Genomic DNA, 22,640 nt, shown 5'->3' on the forward strand with positions numbered 1-22,640 from the left:
GCATGATTTAATTTATTTTTAAATAATTATGATTTATACAGGTTAGTATGTCCAAACATTCTCTTTTGCCTGGACACTCCTTTTTTAATTATTCATATCGTTACTTAATAACACAGGCTTTTCATTTTGTTTTTCCACCATTGTTGGTGAAAAAGATTATTATTATTTTTTTTTTTTAAATCGTAAAACATCAAATTTGTGTGTTTGGTTGTAGCACTATATCATTTTTTATACATAGGGAGGAGGCATACTCTGAATATATGACAAATATAAGGCACTATTGAGCAAAATGGAAACCAAAATATAGTCACTCTGATCAGTGGGAGATAAAGTTTGTAATCATTTAATTTTAATAAAGTGTAATGGAGTAGAAATGTAACTAAAAATACAATTTAGCTCAGTGCAACACCACAAGCGTAATTCTTATATAAGGAATTACAAGAAGATTCAAATTAAAAGTATTTTTTAACTCAACAGCTTCTAACATATAATCATATATTATCGTATAATGTGAAAATATTAGAAAGTCTGACATTCAACCACAAATTACCCGCACTTTGAATTTAAAAGCAGATGAAACCAGCTCGGAGCTCCAATCCATGAAGCTGAGAGGAACTATAGTCGATTGAATTGTTCAGTGTTCATGTGAGGCTCATTTATGTTCAGTTCTACATGTGATCTCATTTAAAAACATGACGTCCTGCCAGCATGTAAAGGTGTTGCGGCCAGTCACCAGAAACTCTGAACTCATCCTTTAACACAGCAAAATTAAAAAGGTTCACAGCAGCAGATGATTTAAAACAGGAGGGAAATTCAGTGCGTTTAAAAACAATCCTTCGTCCTTCCAGTGGCTCTTTAAGTTCCGAATGTGTTTCTGTGGAGGAGCACGGGGCCGTAAGAGAAGCTCAAAACCGGCGGTCCGCGCCCCGCGTGCCGCTGCTTGACCAGGTCAGACAGGAAGTGCATCACTCTCTGATCGCAGCGTGTCCGTGGGCTCGGAGTGTCCTCTTCCTGGGCGCCGTCGTCTCTGGCGGCGGGTTTGAATGTGTGCAGCAGTACCTGATTGGCCAGCGCGGTCAGGCAGCTCTCCACGTGCAGCAGGTATGTGATGCCGCGGCCGATGAGGGAGTGAGGGTCCGCCAGCCGGCCGAGGAGCGAGCCGGAGTAGGACGGACTCCTCAGGGTCCTCTGGTCCTGGTCCAGCAGAGCCAGGTAGCGGCTGTAGCGCGTCAGAGAGTGAAGAATGGCGGCTGACGAGCTGGAGGAGGACCTGGTCGTGAAGAAAGACAAGTGGGAAAAGAGGAATTAGAGAGAAAATGAGACATCAAACAGGGATGAAGCCAAAAGCCCCAGCAGTTACCTGTGGATTCCGATCAGCCTCCAGGTGAGCAGGTCGGTCAGCTGGAGGGGCGTGGTCAAACACGGCATCACGGCGCCTCCATCGGGGCCGGGGGCGGGCAGGAAGAGGCTCAGAGCGTCCACCAGCCTCCTCACCAGGGTCTCGTCTCCTCCGATCACCACCAGAGGCCGGCCGCTCAGGAGGCAGAACACGGCATGCTGGGAGAACGAGTTCTGCTTGACGAACCGGAGAGCTCGGAGCCCCGCCTTCCTCCTGCGGTTCCTGACCGAGCGGCCATGAGTGTTCTGGGGGAGGGTGGTGGAGTCGGAGGAGCTGGTGACGCTGGTGAAGCTGGTGCAGTCCGACCCCTCGTCGACACTGAGCAGCCTCAGGTTGGGCCTCGGCGGCGGCGGCGCCCACTGGTCCTCCTCTGTGAGGGGAGACGGAGCGGCGAAGCTCACCAGGAGGTCGGGCACCGGTCGAACCGTCTGAGGGAGCGGAGGCCACAGCGGCTTCAACTCCACCGCTCCGTCAGCTGTGGAGTGAGAACAGCTCCGTTACATGCTGGGAGAAGTCGGTAGCGACAAGAGTGGCGAGAGAATCAAGCTCCGATTCAAAACATCATAAATAATGTTTAAATACAAGAGAGGAATCACAATCTTGGGATCACGGAACTCAGTAGAATTACAAAATTGAATACATACATTTAGAAAACTCATGCAGAGAAATACCGCCATGCATATAGTTTTTGTGCAATTAGAACAATTGTATGTGACAGATGCTCCCAGACAACACCATGTCCTCCTTTAACGCAGTCGTGTTAATGAAGGACATCATGTTGATGGTTCACCAGGTACCACTGATATTTCAGTCCTTATGCTCATTCATTTCAGGTCAAACTATTTTAAAGTAGAGGGGATCTGTTGCAGCACTAATAGTGTAATGTACACAGGGCTGCACGATATAGCACAAGTTTATCATGGTCGCAGTATCAACATACAGAAAAGACTGACGACAGGATGAGTCACTAAACTCAGTTTCATAAGGGGAAACGTGCCGTGGAAAATACTGAAATGATCCTTTTTTGACAATGATTCATCACAGACGGGATCTTTTTCAGGGAGTGGAAGTGTTGAACTCCAGCCTTCATCGGTCTTCATATGTGTGAAGACTGCATGTTCTCTCTGCCTTCATCCACAGTGAATGTCATTAGATAAACAGTATTGCATAGATAGAGAGTGTGTGTGTGTGTGTGTGTGTGTGTGTGTGTGTGTGTGTGTGTGTGTGTGTGTGTGTGTGTGTGTGTGTGTGTGTGTGTGTGTGTGTGTGTGTGTGTGTGTGTGTGTGTGTGTGTGTGTGTGTGTGTGTGTTACCTTGCAGGACCTTGGATGGACTTGCCCGACAGTCGTCTTCATTCTTCATAATGTCGGGTTTCTCTTTCCCGCCGCCAACATTAATATCCATGTGCTTTAAAGACTCGTCTTGATCTTCCCCCACAGCCCCCTCATCATCATCATCATCATCATCCTTATTTTCTAAATGATCTTCATCCAGAGACTTTTCCTCGCCAGGGTCAGATTTACCGTCGGCCTGCGGCTCGTCCCCGGGTTCAAAGCCGTTACTCAGGCTTTGGTGCTCCGCCTCGTCTTCCGTGATGGCCTCGAGGTCGTCGGGAAATATGGAGTCGGTGGTGCTGAGCACCTCGATGCTGTCCTCGCTGTTGGCGCGCTTGGCATAGGCTCGCACGCGCCTGACGTCCACTGGCGCACGTCTCGTGTGAGCATCTGACATCCCGAACAGCGTTTCTGTGGAGGAGACGGACCATAAAGCAGGGATCGGTTAATCATCTCATTCATGATAAAATATCCTTGAACAAGTTTGTTTGAAGACATGAACTTGAGAACTATTTAACAAAATTCGATTTAAAAACTGTGAAATGATTGAACTCAACAGTAGCATAGAGTTTGAATTGAAGTAAGAGTTCTTTCTAAAGTTGTTCTTCAAGTTTTGGACAGTTGGTAAGAGGAGCTGTGGTAAAACGACACTCACAACTTTAGCATTAACATTAAAGCCACACTGTGAGGGCTGCACAAGCCGAAGTGCTCTGGAGAGAAGCACATCTTTATGGTGCTTATAAAAGGTTTTGTTCATAAAATTAAAACTTTTTCAGATGCACTCATTCTTCTTCGCACTAAAAAGAAGAGGGGAAACGTGACGATGTTGTTCTTTATGGGTTTTCATGCCCATTAGGATTAAACTGGGCTGAACTAAAATGAGTTTGACACCCTGTTCTAAACTACTGATAACAATAAACATTACACTCTGAGCCTGAAGCAAAATCTTAAAGTACGCCAAGTTTTGCAGTTTGTTCCCCACAATATAACAATATTTGCATCAGTGCTGAACTTTTCATGGATGCGGCTGGTAAGACTGGCGTGAAATTTGAAATTTCAACAAGGTCATTACTCTTGAAAGACAAGTTGTTTTGAAGTGAGAGAAGAAGAGCAGCCAACGAAAAAGGAAGCAGGATTAGAAGAGGATGGGAAATGGACTGGCTTGTTTGAGAAGAACAAATGAGAAGTTGCACATAGAATAACACACGTTGGTATAATGTCGCCCTGACAGATCCCCAGGTGTTTCATTCATTAAGACGCAATTCAAATTATTGGTTAAACTCCTGCTGTACCTTTGATTTCAGGTTCTGCGACGACGTTCTGAGTCCGGTAAGATTTCTCAGTGCCGAGGACCTCGATGCTGTCACCGCTGCTCACGCTGCCCGCCATTTCTGCGTCGGGCTCGGGGCTCCTGGTCTCGTCCTCCCCCGCCTCCAGTTTGATGGGGAGCTCCTCCACGCAGGAGAAGAACGACTCCAGCGCCGGCAGTTCCGACTGTAACCCCGCGGCCCCCTGCATCTTCTCCGTGGTCGCCTGCAGCTCTGCCTCCCTGTCCTCCTCGTCCCCCTCCACGCTCTCTGGGCTGCACAGCTCAAACAGGAAGTTGGTGAGCGTCAGCCTCCTGGAGAGCGAGTGTGTGACGCCGACGGTCCGCAGGATGCTCCTGTCGCCGCGCAGACGGCGCTCCGTGTCCGCCAGCTGCCCCTTCATCAGGGAGAAGAAGTACTTGTTGCAGAGCTGCTCCAGCGACTTCAGGCTGTCCTCCGCCTGGCGGGGAGGGGTGGAGGCGAGGTTGGGAGTGGGGGGGCATGGCTCCAGCGGCAGGAGGGCGTTTGGGTAAGTGAGAGAGTCGGCCGGGTCGTAGGGTAGGAAGTCGGGCTGTTTGAGCTTCCTGTTTGGGTAAGATGTGACCTGGCGGAGGAGATCTCTGTGGCTGAGGATCGAGCGCTCGATGGCCTCCAGCTCATCGCTCTTCTGTTCCTCCCCTGTGGAACCGTCTGCCGTCCTCTGACTGCCGGCGGTCTGTTGCAGCAGGGTCAGGCGTGTCAACCTGAAGGCGTCAGAAACCATAGAGAGTTAAAAACAAAAAACGTAGAGGCCAAAATACGTGCAGATTGAATCGAACAAAACACTGATCATACTCAAGCTGCTGGAGTTTCCTCTGCAGCTCCAAGGAAAACGCTTGTCTGTTTCCCGTCTTGAGGCTGTCGGACGCCTGGGAGAAGCACGTGGACAACTCCCAGAAGTTCTCCATCAGCTTGGCCTGGTCAGAGCACACGTAGGCCACGCAGAACGGACGCACCATGCCCCGGGCCTCCAGGTCGTACAGAGTCATGTGGTGGACGTACGCGAAGGAGTCCTCCGCGGAGTCGCCCAGGATCACCTTGGAGTCCTCGCTGAAGTTGAGCTGGGGGCCCGGGGAGGAGGGAGCAGCCGGGCCGGGCCCCGACGCCTGGTAGTCCACGGACATGATGCGGACGGAGAAGTGGTTGAGGTCAAAGGAGCCGATGATTCTGTGGTCGTCGGGGATGGTCAGAACGGGCTTTGGTCCCACCTGGACACACACATCACAGTTTACCGTTACAGAATGAGTTTGTCGGTCAGAGATCAACGTTACAATCATGTCTGTCGTCTTCATTCTCAGGTCTTATGTTTTTTTTAACCTTGAGGAGCCATTCATGTCATGTCTGGTTGTGTTTCAGCCATTCCCAAGTCTTATTTTAGTGACCCTGCTGTATTTTCTCAATGCAAAGCATCATAGTGTAATGATTACATTTCCCTGCTCCAACACTCCTGCTTCAACCTGATACTCAGAAAGCTTCTTTAAAGCTAATTTACAACCTTTCAAATCAGGTGGTGGAGCAAGAAGACATTTACAACATGCATGTGAGTACTACTCCGGGAGCAGAACTGAGAAACTGGTTAAGGACATCAATCAGTCACATGATACGTCTGTGTGTTTCACCTTCATTTTCCTCTAAATGGGAAGTAAATAGGTGACAGACACTGACTTTTCCCTCAGAAAACCAAGACTCTTGTAAACAAAGCTACTTTTTCGGTTTCGGTTAAAGGGGAACACAAACAAGAGAGCTCTTGGGTTTTCACATTTATGAGGCAGCAATATAAAAATATCCTCTTAAAAACACTTAAATTCTTCACTGATACCCATAAAAGACAACAATGTGGTGTAGTGGCTCGCAATTTTTTCTGCAGGTCCACTGGTTTCTTCCCACAGTCCCAAAAGGTGCTTGAGGTTTACTGATGTCCCTGAAATTGCTCGGATGTGATTGTGTGTGACTGTCGGTCACTCAGTGTTTACTCTAATGGACTGGCCATGCCCTGTGAACCTGAGTTTAATAGAGTGTTGAAAATGGATGAATGGATTTCCAAAATAATTCAGGTGTACAATGGGGGAAAAAATCAATTAACTGACTAATCACTGGAGAATTTCCAAGTGTTTTATGTCATTTTATATCACTACATCTTCGGTTAAAAACAGAAAATGTCATTTAAATCATAATAGATTGACAAAATGCTCATTGTTGGCCCCAATTTCTGCGGGAACCTGCATAATAACCTTTGTATCTGCAAGCAACTTGTCTATGGATATTGTGAAGTGAGATACATTTTGTTTGTTCAGCATGTCTGCCTTGTAAAAAAAATAGAAGACGATACTTCCTGATTGACTGAAGCTGAAGTTACTATCAAAGATGACACACATCCAGGAAACTGGCCTGCAGCATGAAAAGTGTTAAGACACTAACAAACAACGCTGCAGACATGTTGCAAGACTGAACGAAAAGAGAAAGAGAAACTCTGATCACTTATAAGAATGAAGAATTAATGATCTGGTTTATATATTTGAATATTTCACCCCTTTAACAACTATAAGCTCCTTGTTGTTCCCCAGAATCTCAATAAAGTGGTTTAATGTCCGCCCCCCCCCCCCAGCATCACAGCCGCACACACCTGCTCTGAGAACTCAGCCACCAGGATGAAGTCTCTGTGGAACCGGGCTGCGGAGCTCCAGGGGTGGGCGGCGGGGAGGAGAGGCACCGAGAGCTCCTCCGGGACTCCCGCAGCCTCCCGCTCCTCCTCTGCCGCCCCGAAGCCCTCCGCCCCGGTGAAGGCCAACAGGTCCGGTGACCCGATCATGTTCGGCCGGGTGAGAAGAGCTCAGCCCGTGGAGGCGATCGGCGGCCGTGGGACGTCCTCCGCGGCGGCGGGAGCGGAGTGGGGTACGCCGGGGTCGTGCGGCGCCATGTCCCGGTGCCTTCCGCCGGGGCCTCCGGTTAGTGAGTCAGCTGTTCACACGGGACAACAACCGCAGAGACGCTCACCGACCTGTTGCGCACATAAATCTGCAAAGTTGAGACTGGAGCACGGAGAGGCTGTTACCCGCGTCAGCGCCCCGCTCAGCGCCGGGAAACAAGCTTCCAGCGGCGGACGGAGAAAAGTTAACGGAGAAGCGAAACTTCTTCCCCCGCGGGGCGGCGACGGTCACACGGTCCGCTACAACCTTTGTCCCGGGATCTCTCTTCCTCTTTATGACAATAATAAACGTTTATTGGTCGGTCTGCGTCTCCACACACAGCCTGACAAGCGGACCCCAGGCCCGCCGGTGACCCGGCAGAGAGCGGCGCTTCCCCGAGGAAGAGGCGGGGAGAGGGGGCTGGAGGGCCGGGGTCAAGTCCGGTACAGGCAGGGAGCTTTCCGGAACTTCGTTTCAGAGCAGAGCAAAACACACACACACACACACACACACACACACACACACACACACACACACACACACACACACACACACACACACACACACACACACACACACACACACACACACACACACACACACTTCCAGTAATGGAAACACCCTGAATAAATAAAATTACTTTTTATACCATCATCTAATATTTATTAGGTGACGTTTTCTAAAAAATGAAATAAAATAAAAGTTGTGTCTGATATGCAAGTAGTTTTCAAAGTTTGGGCCAGAGAGCTTCAGGTAGGAAAAAGAAATGTCACTGGAGGGACTTTTCCTATTTGACAAATAATCATGATTAAACACGAATGAGCAGATGTTTACAGGTGCACATGTAATTATAACTAAATGTTAAAGACAAGAGTGTCTCTCCATCCATTACTTCCATCTAGTTCAATATGATAATATATCAAATGACCTTTAAGTTAAGAATTTGTGGTCGACTGAAATCTGAAGAGTTTGATGCTTAAAACATTTTGGAATTAAAAGAAATGCTTCCTCCTGCAAGTATTGAGATTTATTTATGTTCCTTACATGTATAGAAGCACATCAAGCTCCATTTACACTTTTAAACTGAATTCTAGGAACAAAAACTTTGACAAGATGTTAATTGTTTTTGATCCACCACTGTAAGAAACACAAGATGATATCAAAAGTGCTTTAATCTTTATTCTGCAGTTTCACTGCACACAATTTATTTCCTTATACCCATCACAAACAACGGAAACACCCGCACAACATTCATCCGCTGTTTAAAACAACTGCTTAAAATTATTAGGAGTCTAATCATAATTTAATGAATTTTACACCCAAAAATTGGCAACAGACTTGAGCGCTAAACAAATAGGCTTCACACATCAACATCCAGTATAATAAAATATACATTTTCAGTTTTACTAGGCCGACAGAGAGATGGAGCGATTTAATAAGAGCAGCAGAAGCTGGTGGACTTTTATCAGGTTGTTATTGATCTGCATAGTTAGAATACTTGAAGGACTTTCAGGAAGAAGACGCAGAGCACCGGTTGCCGATGAGATGATCTGCAACCCTGACACCAACCTGACTCGTACACTGACATGCTGTTGACCATCAACAACTTACCGAATTCCACCCACGCAAACCTAATCGCAGCTTTTGCAGCACAGGCACAAGCTGGAGAATGGCTTCAACCATTTCCTGAACTCGTCTCCATTTCCAGTCACATATTTAACCCTCAGGTCTGCAGTCTGCTTGAAACTTCATCTCCTCCACCAGTGCAGACATCAATCCACGGTGCCTGCATGAAATGAACCCCTTTCTTTTGTACGGAGTAAGATGGAGAGATAAACAAGGAGCCCTGAAACAAACATGATGAAACCAATACTCCTTTAATTTGTCAGAGCGCGGGAGAAGTGATGTCCAGAGTTAAATGAGCAGTATTTCGGGCTCTGACACGGCGCAGTAGAGCATGAAGCCCATCTGGTCCACCTGGTCTTCTGACAAGCCGCTCAGCAGGTTGACGGCCGGCTTGAAGTAACTGTGCATGGCGCCTTGTTCGAGGTAGCCGATCAGCTCCGTGACGCACTGCCGGAACTGGACGTCCAGGCTGGCCTCGGACCAGTCGCCTTCGCTGTCGCTGAGGTGCAGGATGAGGTTGGCCAGCGGCGCGGCTCGCAGCGGCCGCAGCGCCGGGTTCAGTCTGCACACGGCTTTGAGGACTTTGAGCACGTGTCTGCGGCAGCCGCCGTCGGCCGTGTCGAGTTGAGCCAGACGCTGCGTCTCCCACGGGTAGAGAGAGAGGCGCCAGGCGTTCACCCAGGGGGAGGTGAGCTCGGGCTGCGCCGTCAGAACCACGTCCTCCTGCCGCAGCACGGGCAGCATGGTGATGAAGAGCGGCTGATGGCTGCTCTCCGCACCTTCATTCTCAGGACTCGGCCTAAAGGCGACAAACACATGAGGGGGATGCATGTTTTTGGACTATGGGAGGAAATCTGTGTACCCAGAGAAAACCCATGAGAAACTTCAACTTTTAACAGATCGACAAGCTGCAACTGCAATAAACACTAACAGCACTACAGTAAACGCTGAATCATCCTCCATAAGAACTAGAAGAAAGTTCCGCACTTTGAGGTCCTGCTGAACAAAGGGACGTCATTTTCTTCGGCCAGCTCCGTCTTGCCGAAGAAATTTGGTTCGGCTATGCCAACCATCCGGGCATATTTTAATCATATTCAACATGTAGCCTCGCTGTTGTATGAGCCCCAAAACTCGTCAGAGGGTGGATTTAAGTGATGCCCCTGAATGCATCACTCAAAGCTGTCAGCACCTGCTGATCAGACCAATATTGCACCTCGGACACAAATGTTCTCTATTACTGAAACAATTCGGAATAAGCAGTTTTTCAGAAAAAAAATTAAAAAATTTCGCAGCTGGCTGATGTCACAGCCGAACTTTCTTCTTGTTCTTATGGGAGTATGCCAGGGCCTTAATGATGGACCAGACAACATACGCTCACACACCTGATCTCCAGTCTGAGTTGGGCTCCTCCCAGTATGGGTCTGACCAGACAGTCCAAAGTGCTGCTGATTGACGGCCAGTTGACGGTTTCCATGACAGCCTTACAGAACATGTTGACAACAGCCTCTGCAGACAGATACCCGCCCACCAGGTACCTGCAAGACACACCGAGATTCTGGCTTCTTTTTCACACCTCAAACTACTAAATCCTTATCATTTCATTTCACTGTGAAATGGCCAATATTGCTAGAATTTCATCGTTGGGATCAGACTTGCACTGCTGAAACCTGCTGCAACAATGATGACATAAACTAAATCAGTGAGCTAATAGAAGCCCAATGATTGGAAAAGTCGAGCGAGTTGGATAAAGTCTCTGTGGTTTCATATATCACAAGTCAATTTACATGCAATTATAAACTAGGCCAGAATATAAGCTGGTATAAATGACATCAAAGCTCTCCCAAGTAAGTTTTCACTGCAACTCAAGGCCTAATAAATTGTGATCAACTCAGGACTGGAAAGCAAAGAGTGTGATGGTTTTTAATTTATCACCTGTCCCAGTAGCTGCGTCCTCTTGGAAAATATTCCAGATTGAGCCGTCGGACCATCCAGTGCAGAGGATGTGTGAGCAGCGTCTCCTCTCCGGGTATGAGACGCCAAAGAGAAGCTTCTAGCTGCAGAGGCACCATCAGACATGCATGGTCCGCACTGACCACCTAAACACACGCGTCGAAATTATATAGCGCAAAAAACAAGTTATACGAGACGACGTAATGTTAGATAATTTGCCACTGTGTGTGTGCGTGTACCTGCAAATCATCCAGCAGAGAGCCTCCAAGGCTCATTTCCCCCAGTGGCATGTCTGGATGGCGGCTGTGCAGGAAGCCTTGGATCTCAGTGCAGATATCCAGAGCCAGAGACTGAGCCCTATGGACCTCACGAGGAGCCAGCGCCGCCCTCGTGCGATAATACTGCTGCAGACGCTCCTAAAGCACAGTTTACAAGCCTTCAAACTCACACCAGACAGAACATGCAGGTTTCTGGCAGCATGTTGCCGGGAGGACTCTGAACATGATGGTTCGAACACCTCTGCTGGGAATACGCACGGCTCTCCCAAGTAAGAAAATATTCCGTCTGTGTGTTTTTAAGCAGACTGAGAGGAGCCGTGGCAGGAGGGTGTTTTTGCCTGTTGAGTAGCTGCAAAGAGGAGAACTGGTTAACAGCAGAGAGGCCAGGTAGAGGTCTTTGTTACTGTGATTTGTTTCCTTTTAGATTTTAAGAAAAAGTCCTAAAAAAAGAAGTGAGTGGAGGTTTAAATTCACAACTATTCTATAAAATTGTGATTTTATTGTTAGTGTAATAGTAACACATTGAAATTGCTTAATATACTTTAGTGGAAAACTATGAATGAAACAGTTGTTAAAGTTAATTAAGACTTACCACATAGTTCAGTGTAAAACCATGAACAATTAGAAATCATAATGTGAAAAGTAATGCAAAGTCCATCATTCAACTGAAAATGACGACTTCACATGAGACAAAGGTTGATTAGTGTTCTAGCTGTGGAGGGTGCGGGGCTGGCAGTGTGGTTAAAATGATTCAGCCTACCAAACATTGTAAATTAGAAATAAGAAAAACAACAGAAACACAGCTGTACAGTATCTACTTTAGATGTTTCATTCATCATTGGCATTCCTGCTTTACTAGCTCTTACAACATCCACTACAGTTATAAAGGTTCAAGCTTACGACCGAAAATTTCCATTTTTAGCGATTCGTGGAAGACCGCTGGGTCTTTTTTTTGGGGAAGAAAAGTCACAATGTTAAAAACCTCTCTTGTGTCAAGTCATAGTCATTTACTGAACAAATTACTTCATTATTTCAATATACAACCTTCTTGCTCATGTGGTTGTCCTGCAGACTAACTGGAGGCCCTTTTCATGCTTCTTTGACTCCGTCCATACACTTCCAGCACACACTGGGTTTTCATTATGCAGATGACTCTCAACCCGTGCGTGATAATGCGAATCCCCCAAGCACCGCACATAACAAAACATTGCCACACATGCATACACATACATGGATGAGCAATGGCTAAGCAGAGGTCTACCAGAGCAGCTGCTGGGATTGAACGCGTCACGAGGTGAGAGGGCGAGAGCGTACCTGCAGACTGAGGACGCACAGCTGGAGCCTCTTGGGTTTCGACTCAGGTTGGGACTGCACATCCAGGGAGGCGGTCTGAGGTTGTTGGCACAGATCAGCTGATTGAGGAAGCACAGCCATCATGTCACGTCAGCGCATTTGGATAAAAATAAGTAAACAGTTCATTCTGTGTGTCAGAGCACTTTAATTAGCCCGGATGCTACGGATACCTTTCTTTTGCCTGGATGCCTTGGCCACATGCTTCATTACCACGCCCTCTATGCCCTTCCTGAGCAGCGTTGGGGAGGCGGACACCAAGCTCAGCTCCTCCCAGCTCTCGGCCATCTTCTGCTCCACCTTTTCATCGTCCGCTGCACGTCCGGCGCGCTCTATGAGCTGAACAAAAGCACTCATTGTCACTGACATGCAGGCCTCAAGCACCCTCCACCTAAGAGGCAAACAAATGTCTCCAAGCTTATTTACAGTTTTGAAATGTATTTATTTTTTATTTAATTTGTCCACTGATCATTGATTTTAATTTTATTTGAAAAAAGCTGGCAAAATGAATGTTTGCCCAGTTAAGTTAATAACTACAGTTGGCATGGTCTCTTAACTAGCTGCAGTTAGACAATTAAATTTTCCATTTTATGTAAATGTGTTTAAATGTACCGGCATCAACAGTCTGGACAGATATTAGTGTCACATGCAGTCAATTTGGTTACTGCTATATAGGATCAGATATAAGCGGTCTGGAGCACTGGTGGAGTGATAAGAGACAGAAATGTTTTTTTTCCTCTTCCCTATATTCTGTAGCTTGTAACTAGTGTTTTACTTGAAAGATGAACTTTCCATTGATCTATAAATTTGAGATACACCTGCACTGAAGCAGAGCTTGGAACAACCAAAAAAAAATCATTTCAAAATACAGATGAGTACCGAGGAGCATTTCTGTCTCAGTGGGAGATTTGGTGGCATTTCAAGCTTCATGACAAATATCCAGACTATAGAGGATAATACGTAGTGATTTGGTACCAACAGGCCTCAAACACACTCACTCGTTTCACGGCCAGTGTTGCGATACCGAGCAGGGCAGCTCCCCCGACTCCCAGAACCAGCCGAGCATTAGACAGCAGCAGGTCGATGACCATGGCGATGCCATCTTCCCCTCGCCTCCGACTTCCCTGGAAGTTCATGGCTTCCTCTTAGTGGTTAGCCTTTGGAGGAGAAAACAAGGCTCACATTCAGTGGTGGAGAAAAGCACAAGACATGACAGTCAGGCAAAGAGAAAATTGCCTTTGTTTACAGGCCTTCAGTGGAATCAAAGTTACGGTGTCAGATGAAACTAAATGTCTTTAAGTCAGAACAACAAGGACGTATATGGCGATAGTATGTATTGCAAAGACACAAACATCTGAAAGAGTCTGACTAGAATATGAGCCAGCAGCTGCAAAGGGTTAGGGTCCTCCTCAAAACAACATCCTTTTCAGATAAACAGTGATTGCTTAAAACACTATCATAACACCTCTGTCTCGCTGAGGAACCAGGAAGCTTTGATTTTGCTGCTACAACATAGAACTCATCACAGATGTGTGGTTTGTATTTTGCAGTTTGGTGGTACAGTTTGGGAAGCACACAGCTCATTAGATAGTAAAATATTCCCATCATTCATGACACTGGTGACCCCTTGGCTTTGAATGCAGTACTGCTACAGTGAATACAAGGTCATATTTCAGGCCTTTAACAACTGTGATTAATCTTATTTGAAAAAACCCCCAGAAAAAAAAAACAAAAAAACAGGAAGCTGGCAGAATCACAATCAGACATGCCTTCTGCTGAGAGGGCTGGATAAAATACTGTGGTTGGCTTCCCTCTCTTGGCCTCTGCTGTGCCAGAAACAGGAACTTGTTCCACACAAAGGGAGGAAACTCAAGCAGAGTTAAAAAAGAAAAAAAGATTTTAATCAACTGCAGTTTTTATCTACAGCAATGTTTCACTCTTACGACGTGTGACTTTCTTGGTGCGACTCCCCGTCATCAAACTCAGCAGCACATCTGACCCACATCATAGCTCGCCGATATGTGTGAACCCATATATGACCATGATAAGTATGAACTGAATGTCTGCGCTGGAGTTTCCATATTCAGCTGCAGGCACCTGACACCCACAAATAGCCACAAAATATTACTCTAAACCATCTTAGCATACTGCGCGTCCTCTCTCCCTGCCAGAGGTACGAGGTCCCAAGACCAGAGCCGGGCTCTATTTATAGAACCAACGCATGCCCAAGTCACACCAGCTGGGTCAATTTGGTAACAGGCCTTTTTGTGGAGTCGCAGCACATACAGTACTGAGGTCAATCTTTGAACACCACAGAGCACTTTCAGCTCCATGTTACAGCCTCGCGATATTGATAAATGTCACTCAACAGTAGTGGAGCTGCACACCGATGCAGCCTGGAGCAATTGATTGACACACTGATCTGTCAGTCAAAGGTTTCATGAGCTTTTAGTCCTGTTTTTGGTGTGCAGAAAAAGCACTGATCCAGCATTAAAGCACCATGTTCAAACTAACGGTCGTTGTGAAACTTGAACTGAATGTACCACATTGACACCATTAGCAGAATCAAATCCTTCTTCGCTGTCGTTGATTACAGCCCTTACACGGGATACTGAAAAAAACTGAAAGAAAGTCATTTGTTTGCAACATATTTTCAAAGCCAGAAAAGCGAAATAACTACCAGCTGTGGTGCGCTTTTTTTTTTTAATTTCTTATTTGACTCAACTGGATTTCATCCTCCAGTGACACATACAGACGCAGACGCTTTGGCTACTATGAAAACAGGCTGTATGGAAATAATGTTTCACAATATATAAACAGAAGAGGATCAGATGCAAGAATTCAACTTAGGAGAAGAGATGAGAAAAAAATCTGAACAGTGCCCAGTCATGTAATGGATGGACCACCACAGACACAGGCAGCTTGGTTTCACAGCTGTTTAAATGCTTGCCTGTTGCATATGCCATTAAGAATGTCCCGCAGAGATTGACAAAGCATTTCTATTCTATATTATATAGCTCTGCCACCTGATCATGTGCTGAATGTTTTCAATCAATACACAAGATTTGAAATATGGGGGGAGGGGGAGGCTTAATAGACTATTTGTATATAATAAGATAATGAAATTTGAACAAGATCCTTTGGCAGTTAATCTCCAGACAAACTCAGATGGGGTTTGACTGGAAAGTGGACAAAGCACAAAGAAGTGACACTTGAGATAAGCGACAAACATGCAGACAGCAGCAGGCAAATCTTACAGTGGAGCAAATCCTTCTTCAGGTTGATAACACTAATCAAAGGTACTGTGGACACAAACTACTGCCAACATTGCCATTGTTCACTTTCCTACTTCGGAGGATTTCGGTAAAAAAGTAAGCGGGCAGAGGAGCTTTTGGCATCAAAAGGACAATCCAACATCTCTTTGAAAGAGATTATTGAAGGTGTGAGAAATGGTGGAACTCCAGCACATTATTTACTTAATATAAGAAAAATGCTTGAAAAGTTAAATCTATTTTAACTAACATTCTGATGTTGTCCAGACGCATGAACCACACACAGCGACACACTTGTGTACCCTGAAGGGATGTTGTTCAAAGTCTGTACAAACATTTGTCCGAAGTGTCACCTTTCTCCCCACTCAATCCTAAATTGACATGATGCTGCAATCAGGAGTTCAGTAGGGCAGAGGTCACCCTGTTTGTTCTTTTGATTTGGTGTTGTTCTGATGACTCAGGTTGTTTGTGATCGTCATGCTACAGAATGACTTTGAGATATATTAGGCAACTCCGTGACAATGCAGATTAAATCAGTGGCTAATTGTGGAGAGACATAACAGAGGGCAAGTTGCGCCATTTACATAAATGCATCACTATACCAACAAGAACGTGTACACGATGCTTCACTTCCAGCAACACTCAACTTTAAATATGTCACATATTAGTTACTTCCACCCTCCAGTCCACTGTCCTGCAGATCATTTGTCCACACTCCTGCTCTTGTGCTTTAATTTTTTCAGACCTCTTATCAGGGTTTTTTTTTTTGGTGTTATTGTTGCTAAAACTGAGCCAATGACACTGTTGGAAATCTTTGAGAAAGACTATTGCATCGCCTTGCTGTACAACTGATTACCATTCATCTTAGCTGGCTCTTTGTGCTGCAATAGTGGAGCTTTAACTGTCTTTGAACAAACAATGGCAGCTGATGGCCAGCTGCTTTGTTAGCCGACTAGCTCCGTTAGCAAGCAACTGACAGCTAAGTTGTTTCTTCGCTCTCCTGCTGAGTTTACTCACCGCTCAGTGCGAGGAGGAATGTGACAAAGGGACTCCGAATCATGAGCGCGTCTTTAAATAGGCTTCCTAAACGTATGTTTAATGAAAGAAAAAGACTTTTGTTTCTCCTTTGCGACCAAATATGTATTTTTGCCACTTTAGCAAACAACTGCTGGCTTCTTCTTCGTTTCAACGGCTGGAGTCCCTGTTTATGGTTTAAATGCAACAGCGCCACCCGCAGACACTTTGAGGAAACTACAACAGGTCACAGCATGGAGTAATGTTATTTCCCCCATATTATTTTATAATCACACCTGATCGTTTGCTTTAAAGTATGCAATGCCTCCAAAAGCTGATTCGAAACCAAATGTATCTTGTATGTGCTATGAATTGTAAGCTTTTATTTTTAATTCATTGTTCGAGATGTAGTGTCTATTATGAAAACCAACAGAACAAGACCGCATACTTCTATTGTGTAATCACCTTTATCTCCATTCCTTGAGGTGAAAATACTCAATTCACTATTATGAGCAGGGAAATAAACACTCACCATAAACCATAATAAAAAAGTTTAAAAACTGTAATCTACTGGCTGGTCATTGGAGGAGTTATCAAACTGTATAAGACCAAAGACCAAGTTGAAATAAACTGAAGATAGGACCGCTTGGTGCATGCAAGTACAAAAACAAGATAAACACTTGGATTAGAAAGAGACAACAACCACTCCTGCTTTCCTGCTCAGTGGCCCGACAAAAGTGAGAAAACCTTTGGACTTTATTTATTGAGCCTCTGTTAAAGTTCAACTCTTTACAAACATACTGTACCTTTGAGTTTTTAAATATTTTTAACAAGAGATCTGAAGTTAGAAAGTAGAACATAAAAAAAAAAAGAAAAAAGAAAAGATCTATAATTCACAATGAGGTATGTTGCTGCTTTTAAGAGGTTTGTGGGTCATTTCCACATTTGAGTGTGGCACGAATGTAGATTTTTTTTTTTATTTCAGCTTGTGATTTTGAACAGCTACTTCCTGATAAACTCGAGATAAAATATCTTTAGACCTGGTTTTGTAAATCCATTCTTCACGAGCCCAAAGTAGATGGAAAGCGTAAAAACTTGGGAGTCTGTCCTCCATGGAGCAGTCTTTGTTGTAGGAGTTCTGAGTGGTGCATAGTTCTGTCAACACATGAAAAGTGTCTGCAAAAATCTTGTGACTTAAATACAAAGGTATCCTGCACATGAGATCTCGGGGAGACGCCAGAGATCAGAGGGCCCGAGGTTTTGCTCGCTTTGATTGAAAATCAGATTTACACACGATATAGAAAAGCATTTTTAGAAACTCCCTGGAATTTGGAACAGACCAGCGATAGAGAGGCTCAAACAAACAAAATAAAAAAGTCACACGAGTTGTACTGATCATCTGTCTGCCTGTGTCATAGTGTGTTTTGTGATCAGAAAGTCCAATGAGATGATACTGCCTCAAAAAAATAAAACTCTATGCAGACAGTTTTAGCGTTATTCTTTATTTAACCTGCACCTCTTTCAAATCAAAACAAATGTGACTACTAAAAAGTCATAAAATCACCTCATGTGCACCCAACTGTCCACAAACACTGCCCACTCTTTGCCTCATACGGATCAGTTTTACAGACGAGTGTCACTGAGCTTCGGCGAGCCACGAACGCCACCACTCAACCTGTTTTTAGCAAGCAATTGCTCCCCTGAACCGGGGTTATTTTTGTTCCTGTGTAACTCCAGACAAACGGCACATTCAGCTAATGACTACCTCTGCCAAACACGGCAGACGGGGATAAAGAAACACATTTAAGCGTTTACCGCCGAGTTCCCTTTCCGACCCAACAAGCGCGAGACAAAATTAAGGTGGTTTCGGTCAAATTAAGTTCCAACTGACCCCAGTTTCCCCCGATTGAACGAAAAAAAAAGAAAAAAAAAAAAGAGTTAGCGTTAATGAGCATCAGCAGTAACATGGCCTCTGTCACTATTGAGCGCACAGCTACTGAAACTGGAGCGTAAAACAAGACCTGAGTTCTCAAACGACTCCATGAAAGCATCAGTTTTATTGCTGCACTGCACTGTGACCTCCACCGAGACGATCCAGTCAAATCACAACAGCCCGAGCATGACTGCACATCTGGCAGCTGCTCAAACTTAAACTGCAATACAGAGGCCGAGGTGAATGAGAGCAAAAAGTGTGACACGGCTCAGTAAAAGGTATAGACCAGAGGTGTCGGCGTGGGGGGAAAAGGAAAAAGGTTCATTCTCCATAAAAGTCCCTCAATCAAAAGACTATACAAACGTATTATACATTATAACAAGTTAGATTACAGCTCAGGTTTTCCTCTGTACAAGTCCTTGTGACCCTTTAAGCTCCTTGGGTCTGTACACCATGGTTACAAAAAAATACATGCTATCGTGAGGTTATCTATGAACAAAGAATGATAAACTTAAGGTAAATGAACAGAGCCAAACCGCAGAGAAACGGCAGAGTTTGTAATAATGAACGGAGAGCTTCGACTGCCAGAAACAAATATACATTCAAACTGATCCAGACTCAAATCAAAGTGTAGACAACAGGATGACTGTGCTCCTCCATCCAGACTACAACTGGACAAGGATGACAAACACAGATCAAACAATGGTACAATATTGAAATATATAAAAGAACGGATATTCAGATGTGAACATTAGTGTGACGGGAGTGCTCAGTGACGTCTCATTTTCACTTTGCGCCCTGAACTCTCGCGGTGTTTGTCGTAGTCTTGTTTGCGCCTCCAGTAGTTTTCCGAGCTGATGCTGTGACGACTTTGACGAGAGAAGGAAGGGCGCCTGTTCTCCTCTTTGTCCATCTCCAGAACCCTCGGCCTGGTGGGGAGACACATACCAGTTAATTCTAACAAAGCTGGACGTTGCTTGAATTCTGGAGCTCGATTACTCTTGTGCATTGTGGTGTGGACCAGGTTTAAACCCGGTCCAGGTTTAAAAAAAAAAAAAAAAGGAAAAGACATTTAACATTGCAGTCACACCAGCATTGAAACATGGGTTATGACATATATTCAACAAAATCTCTGTGAGAACTTCTCCAAAGCAGTGCTGAGCTCAGCAGAATACAACATATGGAGGATTCCTGTGGGGGTCATGTTACCAGCTGAGAAAAAAAAGAAACCATCCTTTTAAAATTCCTACTACCGCACACAATCAATTATGACCTTCTGTCAGGAGGCAGAGCCTCTAAACTCGTCTCTCAAAAAAGACATTGTGACCACATCTTCAGACAGCGGACCCAAAGTTTAGAACACTTGAAAATGTATTGAACGCGTCACATTTTCTAGTTTTACCACAAACGTAACCCTGCTGTGGTCAATTAAAATGCAGTGACACTTTAAAGCTTCCATATTTAATTTCAGGAGCAGATGCGAGACCGAAATATCTTCTACTGGGACGACAAACTGAATTATGATCCATTTAATGTCTAAATGATTCACTTTCCACTTGGAATTCAAAGGTTTTTGAGGTGAACAGATTTCAGCTTGACGTTTGGCTGCATGCAAACAGTGAACATTGAAGACAGTGTGACTGAATCAAATGAACCCTGACCAGAACAGGTCAAGGACACAGAAGCGCCACACTGAACACATTCAACAATGGCCACCAAGAGACTCTTATCCAACTGCATGGCTGAGTGCCAGTGTGTTGCCATGTCAAATAACGCTGGCTTCAGCCTGCATATAAAAGCAAAAGTTCGACATCGCATATGTCAAACTCACTGCACTCGATCTGGGGCTGTACTTGTCAACATTGCAAGCCAAAAAAAACCTGCTCTGCAGAAGGTTTTAATGGCTTTTTATAACACATAAGCAGCAGTACCGTGTTTATTTTTTTAAGAGGCATTCAGAAAAAACAGCTATAATTGAATCTTCAGCTAACTTTGATGTGGATACTGGAGATTCTTCAATAAACCTTTCGGAAATCAACTCATAGAGGCACATTGGAAACGATATTGTAATACCAGGTGTAAACTCTGAAAGTATACAGTAACAAAATATTAGTTTTTTTGGCTATTCATTCTGACATTGGTTTCAAAGCACCCCCGGTTGTACTTGAACATAGAATAGAAAATGTTTATTACCTGTGAGCAGCATCAGGCTCTGCTTTACGATGAGAGCGTTTGGTTTTCATGGTTTTCATGGCTGCTGGTCTCTCAGAAGGAGAAGAGCTTAAAGGGCTGTCAGCGTCCAGTCTGGGAGCATCAGGTCTGGTCCTGACAAACAAGGAAAAAAAGTAAAACCATTAAAATTAGAGTGAGACTTTGTTGGGTTTTTTTTAAAGTCTCATCAAATCACAGTGACTTACATTCTGAGGATGATGACTGCACGCCGCTCCTTGATGTCTTGAGGCCGGATGCAGTGCGTAATGTCATCAGCAGCGTATCCACTGAGAATGAAAGGTGAGCGTTTAGTGACACACCGGGCCTGGCAGACACACAAACACAATAAAACCAAAAAAAAAAAAGTCAAGTCACCTGAGCACTGTCACACTGCCCCTCCTCACGGGCAGGATAAACACCGGCTCCGACACTCGGATGGGTTTGAACTGGAAGCGGCAGCCGAAGCACAGCGCGCTGTCGCTGAAGAAAGACACCGACACGATGGGCCGCGCGAAGATGTGCAGAGGGTCCACGTGCGACACGATGCACCCACCCGGCTGGTAGTCGTTGATGACCGCGCTGTTGACGAACCCCTCCGGGATCAAGCCGTTGGACACCAGCCGCTTGATCACCAGCTCGTGCACCCAGCCCGGGATCTCGTCCACCTCCCCTTTGCGGTACAACCGCTCCTGACCCGGGCCACGCTTCTCCAGCTGGGATCCGTACGTGTAGCCCTCCCCGAAGAAGTACTTGTTGCGCAGGGGCGCCCGGTCCACGGTGTGCTCGCGGTAATGTCCGGCCTCTCCGTTGGCGACCACCTCGTCGATCTTCTCCTCGATGAGGGCGCACTCCTCCGCCGTGAAGATGCTCTTCTGCTGGATGCTGCTCCGCACCCGGCGGGCCTCCTGCTCCCGGAGCTCCGCGCTGTCGTCGCTGTGCCCGTACTCGTCGTCATCGGAATCCCGGTGTTTCCGCTTTCGGGTCTTCCCGCTGCTGTTGCTCGTGCCGTCCACGTACTTGTTTTTGTAGTCGTCCCTGTGCGGCGTCATGGACTTGAGCTTCTCCCTCAGGTCGGAGTAGCCGCTGGCTGCCATGTCAAGCCTCCACAATGTGCGCAGCGACGCGGGCTCGGAGCTTAGCGGACCGCGAGCCTTCAGCGCCGCATGTCAGCGCCGGAGTGACCGGGGCTGCCTGCCGGCGAACGGGCGGAAAAGGGTGGGTGTGCGAGCCTCTCTCCTTCGCGCGGACGCGGCTAACATTAGCTAGGCTGCTCCGCCGACTCGTCCCTGCATTGACGCGGTGGGCGTGGAGCGACACTCCCGGGAGCGCGTGGACGGACGGATGTGACCGGGCACTGGAACGAACGGGAGGTCGCCGGAATAAACGCTGCGTCGACGCCACGCCACACGGAGCCCGCGGCGGGGCCAAGGCTGCTAGCTGCAGTTAGCTCGGCTAGCCTGGATGGCTCTGCCCGTCGCCGCCTGGAAATACCGACAAACCACGCAGCGACATTTCACACGTCCCCGCTGAATTCCTCAAAAGTCCCGCGTTCCGGTGGACGTCTCCACCCGGTGCAGGAAATACACGGAGGGACAGAAACAGAAGCTCCGGCGGCTGGTTTCACACCATCGATACCGTCTCCAAGAAAAACGCTGAAAATAAACTCGTGTAACCTGCAGGAGCCGTGCGCATGCGCAGTGGGGACCTGACGGCGCGGGGCGGGGCGATATCTGTTTGGGAGCCTCGAGGACACGTTTTAAATCCACTGATTGTGTCCCACTATCCTCTCATTTACCTCCAGGAAGCACTCAAGGGTTGTTTTCCACTTGCATTCAACATGTTTGCATCTCTAGACACTTTTCTAACATATTTCATGGAGATAAATGTGCACAATAAGAGATTTTACTAATTTACTCCACCACCACATTGTTGTATTTGCATGGCTGTCTGGAAATGATATAAAGTAGATTATTGGTTGAACAAGACAACAACAAAAAGCCCTAAAACAACCACAAAGCTCA

The 22,640-nt window shown here is 46.0% G+C and overlaps 3 protein-coding genes across 3 annotated transcripts; all 3 read right to left on the minus strand.

The window, feature by feature from the left end:
• Positions 1–177: 177 nt before the first annotated feature.
• On the minus strand, positions 178–7,385 carry smcr8b (Smith-Magenis syndrome chromosome region, candidate 8b). Its single transcript, XM_080462908.1, has 7 exons — positions 7,132–7,385; positions 6,703–7,037; positions 4,875–5,287; positions 4,026–4,783; positions 2,713–3,144; positions 1,361–1,874; positions 178–1,270 (listed from the first exon to the last, which is right to left on the minus strand). Exons 2-7 carry the CDS (start codon positions 6,886–6,888, stop codon positions 856–858), a joined length of 2,718 nt encoding a protein of 905 aa, XP_080319034.1. The 5' UTR covers positions 6,889–7,037; positions 7,132–7,385; the 3' UTR covers positions 178–855.
• A 761-nt stretch (positions 7,386–8,146) lies between these two features.
• mief2 (mitochondrial elongation factor 2) lies at positions 8,147–16,664 on the minus strand. The gene is made up of 8 exons (XM_080462911.1): positions 16,479–16,664; positions 13,188–13,346; positions 12,363–12,528; positions 12,154–12,251; positions 10,801–10,977; positions 10,544–10,707; positions 9,994–10,146; positions 8,147–9,410 (listed from the first exon to the last, which is right to left on the minus strand). Exons 2-8 carry the CDS (start codon positions 13,323–13,325, stop codon positions 8,900–8,902), a joined length of 1,407 nt encoding a protein of 468 aa, XP_080319037.1. The 5' UTR covers positions 13,326–13,346; positions 16,479–16,664; the 3' UTR covers positions 8,147–8,899.
• Positions 16,665–16,930: 266 nt separating this feature from the next.
• On the minus strand, positions 16,931–22,318 carry alkbh5 (alkB homolog 5, RNA demethylase). Its single transcript, XM_080464676.1, has 4 exons — positions 20,995–22,318; positions 20,826–20,906; positions 20,602–20,733; positions 16,931–19,337 (listed from the first exon to the last, which is right to left on the minus strand). Exons 1-4 carry the CDS (start codon positions 21,711–21,713, stop codon positions 19,178–19,180), a joined length of 1,092 nt encoding a protein of 363 aa, XP_080320802.1. The 5' UTR covers positions 21,714–22,318; the 3' UTR covers positions 16,931–19,177.
• Between the last annotated feature and the right edge of the window lie 322 nt (positions 22,319–22,640).

The sequence above is a fragment of the Lipophrys pholis genome (assembly GCF_963383615.2).
Source record: "Lipophrys pholis genome assembly, chromosome: 5".
Taxonomy (NCBI): domain Eukaryota; kingdom Metazoa; phylum Chordata; class Actinopteri; order Blenniiformes; family Blenniidae; genus Lipophrys; species Lipophrys pholis.